The sequence below is a fragment of the Triticum dicoccoides genome, chromosome 7A (genome assembly GCF_002162155.2).
Source record: "Triticum dicoccoides isolate Atlit2015 ecotype Zavitan chromosome 7A, WEW_v2.0, whole genome shotgun sequence".
NCBI classification, from domain to species: domain Eukaryota; kingdom Viridiplantae; phylum Streptophyta; class Magnoliopsida; order Poales; family Poaceae; genus Triticum; species Triticum dicoccoides.
The window spans coordinates 79,354,234-79,362,644 of NC_041392.1; the positions used below are offsets into that span (position 1 = coordinate 79,354,234).

General features: G+C 44.1%; 1 protein-coding gene across 1 annotated transcript; it reads right to left on the bottom strand.

Annotated features, from left to right (window-relative positions):
• Window positions 1–4,557: 4,557 nt before the first annotated feature.
• LOC119328230 (subtilisin-like protease SBT3.9) lies at window positions 4,558–7,919 on the bottom strand. Its single transcript, XM_037601243.1, has 10 exons — window positions 7,787–7,919; window positions 7,605–7,696; window positions 7,383–7,480; window positions 7,129–7,293; window positions 6,431–7,044; window positions 6,145–6,212; window positions 5,748–6,020; window positions 5,545–5,662; window positions 5,247–5,418; window positions 4,558–5,161 (listed from the first exon to the last, which is right to left on the bottom strand). The coding sequence occupies exons 1-10, from the start codon at window positions 7,865–7,867 to the stop codon at window positions 4,623–4,625; spliced, it is 2,220 nt and encodes a 739-aa protein (XP_037457140.1). The 5' UTR covers window positions 7,868–7,919; the 3' UTR covers window positions 4,558–4,622.
• Window positions 7,920–8,411: the final 492 nt, after the last annotated feature.

Sequence of the window (8,411 nt, forward strand, 5' to 3'; positions counted from 1 at the left end):
GCGTTAGTTTTCCCTTGAAGAGGAAAGAGTGATGCAGCACAGTAGCGTAAGTATTTCCCTTAGTTTTTGAGAACCAAGGTATCAATCCAGTAGGAAATTATACGCAAGTCGCCTAGTACCTGCACAAACAAACAAGAACCTCGCAACCAACGCGATAAAGTGGTTTTCAATCCCTTCACGGCCACTTACGAAAGTGAGATCTGATAAAAATAATAAGATCAATATTTTTGGTATTTTTGTTGTATAGATTGGAAAATAAAGATCGCAAAATAGAAATAGCAAGTTGATAGGAAAATAATATGATGGAAGATAGACCCGGGGGCCATAGGTTTCACTAGTGGCTTCTCTCAAGATAGCAAATTCTATGGTGGGTGAACAAATTACTGCCGAGAAATTGATAGAAAAGCGCATAGTTATGAGAATATCTAGGCATGATCATGTATATGGGCATCACGTTCGCGACAAGTAGACCGAAACGATTCTGCATCTAGTACTATTACTCCACACATCAACCGCTATCCAGCATGCATCTAGAGTATTAAGTTCATAAGAACATAGTAACGCATTAGGCAAGATGACATGATGTAAAGGGATAAACTCAAGCAATATAATATAAACCCCATCTTTTTATCCTCGATGGCAACAATACAATACATGCCTTGCTGCCCCAGCTGTCACTGGGAAAGGACACCACAAGATTGAACCCAAAACTAAGCACTTCTTCCATGGTAAGAAAGATCAATCTAGTTGGCCAAACCAAACTGATAATTCGAAGAGACTTACAAAGATATTGTTCATGGGTAATCTAGATCATAAACCCACAATTCATCGGATCTCGACAAACACACCGCAAAAAGAATTACATCGAATAGATCTCCAAGAGAATCGAGGAGAACTTTGTATTGAGATCCAAAGAGAGAGAAGAAGCCATCTAGCTAATAACTATGGACCCGAAGGTCTGTGGTAAACTATTCACACATCATCGGAGAGGCTATGGTGTTGATGTAGAAGCCCTCCGTGATCGATTCCCACTCCGGCAGAGCGCCGAAAAAGGCCCCAAGATGGGATCTCACGGGTACAGAAGGTTGTGGCGGTGAAAATAGGGTTTCGTGGTGCTCCTGAATATTTTCGGGGTATATAGGTATATACAGGAGGTAGAAGTACGTCGGTGGAGCTGCGAGGGGCCCACGAGGGTGGGGGGCACGCCTACCCCCCTGGGCGCGCCCTCCTGCCTCGTGGCCTCCTCGCTTCTTTCTTGATTTCCACTCCAAGTATCCTGGATCACATTTGTTCCAGAAATAACTCTCCTGAACGTTTCATTCCGTTTGGATTCCGTTTGATATTCCTTTTCTGCTAAACATTGAAATAGGCAAAAAAAAACAGCAATTTGCACTGGGCCTTTGGTTAATAGGTTATTCCAAAAATAATATAAAAAGGTATATTAAAGCCCATTAAACATCTGAAACAGATAATATAATAGCATGGAACAATCAAAAATTATAGATACGTTGGAGACGTATCAAGGAGCAAGTCGACAACACACGAACTCCACTCCAAGTCTCCAACGCCTCTATACTGTTGTAAAAGGAAGAATATAGATTAATCACTAGCTAGATTAAGATTGAGGGCAAAGAAAAGAGAAATTTATCTAGATGTACTTACCTTTCTTTCCTGCAAGCATCCGGCGGCCCGATCTCCGAGGCGGGCGAGAAAACGAACCGGCGTGGAGACTGATGAGGAATCGCCGCCTCGCCGCTGTGCGTGCGTACCTTCTTCGGGCCTCTTGGCAATTGGGCTTTTGTTGGAAGTTGGATGATGGGCCTCTCAGCCTACAGACTTTTTCTTTATTATTTTCATTCACGAATTCATCAGGGCCTATATCATCTACTACCTGAAATCTAAAACGTGTGCGCGCGCTAGTTGGAGAAATCAAGCGGCCGCTCTGTCGCATGCATGTGTATATGTTTTGTCTGCTAGTGCATGTGATTGCTGGCATTAAATCCGGTCAGACTTGTCACATGTGAAGAAAAAATAGATCCACGCATATTTATTTCTGTTTTTAAATTTTTAAAAAGTCATATCTTTCAAACCACGCACCAGAATTCAGATCCATCTTCACCATTGGATTCCTCATGACGAGATCTTTCAAACTAGATCCTGCATGGGTATATTTCGACGAAATGTTTTTATGCCAACTTTGATGCTATATGGTGCAACTTTAGTACTGTATTGTGCAACTTTAGTGCAACATCGTGCAACTTTTTCGGAAACCAATTTTTAGATCTGCATGATTCAACTTCCTATGAGATTGCTATCTAGCAACTATGACAACATTGATGTGCAACTAGTCTACCATCTCGATCAATTACCTAGTAGTCGATGTGCAACCCTCCTCTCTACATGTGGATGTGTAGTTCGTTTACTGTTGGCACACCCTACCCCCTACCCCTGCAAGCAATATGTGCAACTTAGTCTATTATTCAATCCAACTGTCTATTAGTCATTGTGCAACTCCTTCCCCTCCCTATTTGTGGACATGTACTTTCAGTTGGCGGGGGCAACAAACAGAGTCGCACATAGTCTGCTAGGTAGTTGGCCAGGGAAACATACGAAGTTGCACATCTCATAGGCAGAGATAGTTGAATGGTGAAAAATTGACATTCATGAGAGTAATGAAAAGTTGCATATAAACAGAGTGCTAAAGTTAAAAATCTCACTAGCAGGGGTGGTTTGGGCCGGGTGATAGTAGGGAAACTACACATCCATGGGGGTATGAGAGAAAGTTGCACATCACTGTTAGATAGTTGGCCGTTGCAGTATTCGAAGTTGCACATCCACTGTTAGTATGTTGGCTGATGCAGCAAACAGTGAAGCACATCCACGGGCGGGGGAAAGTTGCACATCAACTACTATGAAGTTGGCCTGGGCAACATACGAAGTTGCACATCTCACTAGAAGGACGCAGTTTGGGGCTGGAGGTACCATAAAGGAAAATTGCATGTCTACAGTGTAGGAGAAAAGTTGCACATCTCTGAGGTAGTTGCACATTGACGACTAGCCAGTTACACAAAACATGGACAAAATTACACAAAAAAAATTTCGACGAAACATACCCATGCTGGATCTAGTTTCGAAGAGCACGCCGCGAGGGTTCCAACAATGAAAACGGATCTTAATTTCGATGCACTGCTCGAAAGTTATGGTTTTTTAAAATTTAAAAACACAAATTAAATGGGTTCACATATATTCACGTGAATACTTTGCAATTATTTATCTTGTTCACACATGTCCATACCTCTTCACTTTGCCTAATATGGATTAGGGAAAGAAAATATTCCATTTTTTGGCCGGCCATCGCGGAGCGCTAGCGGGCCAACGACCACCTGCTAGACCAGTCCCATCTACTATACACACATTGCAGCACGGGTCAGGGCCCCTAGTTTGGTTGGGCCCGGGCCGTCGCCCCTGCTGCCCTGGCCCAGGGCCGGCCCTGACCGGAAGTTTCAACTTCCTTTCTGGAAAAAGGTGGCCCGCAAATCGACACGCCTGACCTTATCATGCCGTTGTCACACTGGGCTTAGCGACCTCGCCTTGATTGCTAAATTTGATCTGCTGGGGCCCGATGGGTTGTTTTCAGGGCAGTCGTGTCGAACTTGGGCAGTTGTTAATTTGTGAGCCAAATCCTAACTGATACGAGCAGTTTCTAATGTGTGAAGCACAATTCAACTGCTGATGAGGCAGAGTATTTTTGTGGGTTCTGGCATGTCTTTTTTCTTTTCTTTCACAAGCATGCCAATTTGTACATTCTTTTCTTTATGAGAAGACAATGCTCATGCCAGTTGCGGGAAAAAACTTTCAATACTCCCAAATTGCTATATGCATTTATGCTGCCACTGAAGGTAAGCATGAAGGCAAATGGAACATCAACACCAATAATACTCAAATCAGAAGAGACCTCAGGGGACGGGGGTGATTGTGGTGGATAATCCATCAGTAGAAAATGAGTGTGAAACATAAATGTATTATCATAATTGTCATGTGTTTATTTATTTTTACCTGGCTAAGAACCATGTCTAGAGGAGTAGAATCAAAGGACATGGGTGGTCGGGACAATGGAATGAGCAACTGCAAAAATAAGGATCTTCAAGTCTGGACGCCAATACCGATGAATAATGATCACGATAGTACAAAGAAAATTGTGCAAAATCTGATAATAATATAAACATAAGTTAATTTCAGTGTACTACACGAGCATTTTAGACATTGGCAGCCATCTATGAATTCAGTGATATTTTCCCAACAAAGAAATTTCGGTTGTGTTGATTTCTTTTCACTTTCAGTTCAACAAAGTTTTCATCAAGAAAGAAAGGTTTGTGAACTTTACATCCATGGTTGTCCCTTACTCTAGTTCATGTCAATGATATATATGATCCGATATTTCTTATTAACTGCAATTTTTGAACAAGTTTGTGAAGAAACCAAACTTTTGCGAAGAAGAATCATACTATTTTTATTTAACATTTTTTTATGATGTATAAATTCGATACGGAGTGTTTCTCCTACATTTTTGTATGCGGCCTACATGAATACACAAAGAAGGTTTACAATAACAAGATGCGAGTTTAGGCGGTATCCGCAACAAAGTCTTGTATCACAGTCCTTACAGCAACTGGAATTCGAACTGAGTGGGTACTTCCGTCTGACCATGTCAAGCTCCCGAAAGTGTATCCTCCTTGCACTCTCTGCCTTGTGGTGAATGTCACCATAAATGTTGCGCTTCTACTGCTTCCTTTGGTGAAAGTAATCACAGATGGTTCTACCGACACATCTATACCTGCTGGAGCTTCAACCACTAAATGATATGTTGCTTCCGCTGGCCCAACGTTAGTCACAGTGCGCCGAAGCATGACATGGTCCTTGAGGTCCGGCACGACAATTGACGGGAGGTTGAGATTGAGGTAGTAGGACTCACAACCATCTAAATATCCAAGAGTGCAGTTCAAAAACTTGTTGTACTCTCTTGCATCCACGTCATAAACCAAGCCAGGGTCAACAGCTCTATCTGGGTCTATGTGTCCACCACCAAAGTCGAAGGGGTCAGCTAGTTTCCTTGGGACCGCTTCTGCTTGGATTGGCATGCCAAAACGATCAGTCACAGATGCTGCAACCAAGACAAGAAACAATCAAATCAGTTTTATATTTTGACGAATTGTTTTCATGTATTTTTTGTATTTCAATGTTCACACCTGTGGTGACGATGGCAGACTTGATCATGGCAGGTGACCAGCCAGGGTGAACCGACTTGAGCAGTGCGGTCACAGCGGAGACATGCGGGCACGCCATGGATGTCCCGGATTTGAACACGTAGGAGTCGCGGTCCGCTGCCAAGATGCTGACGCCAGGTGCAGCAATGTCGGGCTGTTCAAACATGTGTATTGAGAATTAGTTAAGAAGTCGTAAGTTAAGAAAAATTAGGAAGGCTAGGTAACAAACAAGACAATGGCAACAATTGTCTCAAGTTAAGAAATTGAGAATGATATATACCTTGAGTATGCTAGGAAACAACATGCTTGGACCTCTCGACGAGAATGAGGCGACCCTCCGCGACAACACCCCTTTTCCGACAACGGTCATGGCAGGTGACACCTTCACCACCGCATTCCTAGCATGACACGTGACTGGCATGAGTTTCCGGAGAAGAAGAAAACGCATTCAAGTCTGTTTCAGACAACACGACATGCACTCACCCTTTGTCCCAACTCCAATAGGAGGCAATTCGTTGTGCGATCTCAAAATCCACCACTACACAGGGCATAACGCCCCTACACAAAGGCAGGAAGTCGAGGAGGTTAGTAGTGTACTGTGCAAATATGAGGCCCTTGGCGCCAGCCATGGTGGTGAGATTGATGGCTATGGGAAGTGCTTGTCGAGGCGGCATGCTTCTCGCCGCCACGGGTTGATAGCATAGGACGATTTTACCGGTGACGTTGCTCAATGCCAGTGACGACTCCGTGTCACAGCTGCGCAGAAGTTGTAATTCAGTATAGTTGATAAAACACTGAATCGTGGTTACAAAAGTGGACAACTACAACAAATGCGTCAAGTGATTACAGATGCATAACTACAGAAGTTTTATTTCATTACCTCCCGGCATAAACAAGGTCTTTAAAGTTGCCGCTGATCACAGATGCATTGTTGTGAAGAGATTGCCCCTGTATTTCGAATCAAGCACACATTAATAAGTAATTAAAGGAATCAGGGAAAGCTGGCTTCAGGGACGAGCTAAATGTACTTTTTGTTTGTTTCCACGCTCTGAGACGAATCAAGTTAATTTGTCAAAAACTATAAAACCAATTTTATAGCCCCGGATCTATCATTTCCTCAGACCAAATAAATACTTGGAGAATGTTTGTTTGTAGCATGCACGTACCACAAGCTTTTCTTTGTTTCCGAGCGATATCAAGGTCGGGAAAGACCGGTCAATCGTGCTAGCGGCCACCGTTGTAACCCACGGTTGGGCATTAGCCACCGTTTGTGGCACAGGGCCATCATTCCCTCCGGCAAACACGATAGAGATCCCTCTTTGCACAGCATGCAGCGTCCCAGGAAACTCGTGACCAGCCCCAGCAATCGAGAGCGACAAGACGTCCACACCATCATGCATAGCATCATCGATAGCCGCGAGGACCGCTGCTTCAGGGCAACTCCCACCCAACCAACACACCTTGTAGATACTGAGGCGCGCACGTGGCGCCCCGCCGCGTGCCACGCCCATGCCTAGGCCTCCGTAGCTCACGCCCTGCACTTCCCTGCCAGCGATGGTCGACGCGACGTGTGTGCCATGGCCTTCAATGTCCCTAGGCGACTTATAGTTTCTGTTTAGCACCTCGTCACTGATTCCACGCCCATACCACCGCGCACCGATGATCTTTTTGTTGCAACTTGTGGCGTTGAAATCCTGACCAGTCTGGCATTTCCCTTTCCACCGTGCCGGCACAGGGCCATACCCATTGTCATCAAAGCTTCGTGATTCAGGCCATATGCCTATAAATAAGCATGGGAATCAATTGATTCGGTATCGGAATTTCTCATATTCAGGATTTAAGCTTGAGGGGTCGGACTGCAAACCTGTATCGATCACACCCACGATGACATCTTCACCATACTTTGCTTTTCTGAGTAGGCCCGGTTGTTGTCTTGGTTGGTTATGGTCAAGGCCAAGAAAGTCCCAGCTCCGAGTTGTGTGCGTTTCGTGATAAGTGTTAGGCTTCACAGTGACAACTTCTGGGAATTCTACACCCAAAATATGTTGATTAGTTCTTGTCAGTCATGCAAGTAGATACGATGATAGGTAGGAGCCTATAGGACTGACAATCACTTACTTGCGATTGTCTCAGCCTGAGACTCGGTGAGCATCGCCGCAAAACCAGAAAATCCATGCTTGTAACTGTAAACTATCGACCTCAAGGCTTCATCCTTGCTGTTGTCAAGTAAAATGAGGGTGAGCAAATCACGACTAATACGTCGACGATGCAACATGAACTCACATGAACTCCTGATTGTTTTTGTTTTGAACAAAATGAATTGGTAGCTAGTTACAGTACCTCCCAAAAACAGAGGTTAGCATGTCACGGTGAGACGCGGTGACCATGGATGGGTCATCATGCTTCTTCTCCCCCATATACACGATGTAGAGCTGAAATTCATTTTGTCGCATAAGTTCTCAACAAAAAACAGATATCAGGAAAGAAAGCAAATTGAGAGAGGACTCGGGTGTGTATCTTACTTTACTCGACGCGTTAGCTGAAACAGGCAGCAGTATTACCAGCAGTAGGAGAGCGCCGCAGAATGCTGTTCTGGAATCCATATCTTGCTTGGAGAAGAGTGCTATGTTGTTGTGTTTGTGTTCCCTCGTTCGGTTTGTATGTCTATATAGCAGCCAGGAGCAATAAGGATGGGGTGCAAGAACAGTTCAAACCAATTTGTTTGAGTGTCTTTTTTCTCATTTCAGAGGGAATGTTTCAGTGTTGTTAGTTAGGTGACAGCGACACACACGCGTGAGGAGCAAAGACTAATCCTTTTGTCTATATAGGAATCCCCGTGCTTTTTGTAATGAGGAAGAAGCACCATGCTTTGATCAGGTCCTGGCGGCTATTAGTACCAAACCGGATATAGATCTTAATTAATTATATGCTCTCTCGTGCAATGACCTGGTCGACTTTCAAACAAGCTTCCACGGCTTTGCACATGGGTCTTAATCGTTCCACATGCGTCTTAATCGTTCTACAAACGCGGGCGGCGGTATAGGTAATACGTAACAAAGTTGACAAACGTGACACATTCAAATATTCCATGGGCACGTCAAGGATATAGACCCGCCAACTTTCCTATAATCGCATGTACTCAAAGAT

Bases quoted from the DNA above. Each gene is read 5' to 3' on its own strand.
- LOC119328230 (XM_037601243.1), bottom strand. From the start codon at position 7,867: ATGGATTCCAGAACAGCATTCTGCGGCGCTCTCCTACTGCTGGTAATA. The intron at 7,697-7,786 runs GTAAGATACACA...AATGAATTTCAG, and splicing joins CAGCTAACGCGTCGAGTAAA to CTCTACATCGTGTATATGGG. The intron at 5,162-5,246 runs GTGTGAACATTG...TCTTGGTTGCAG, and splicing joins GTCTGCCATCGTCACCACAG to CATCTGTGACTGATCGTTTT.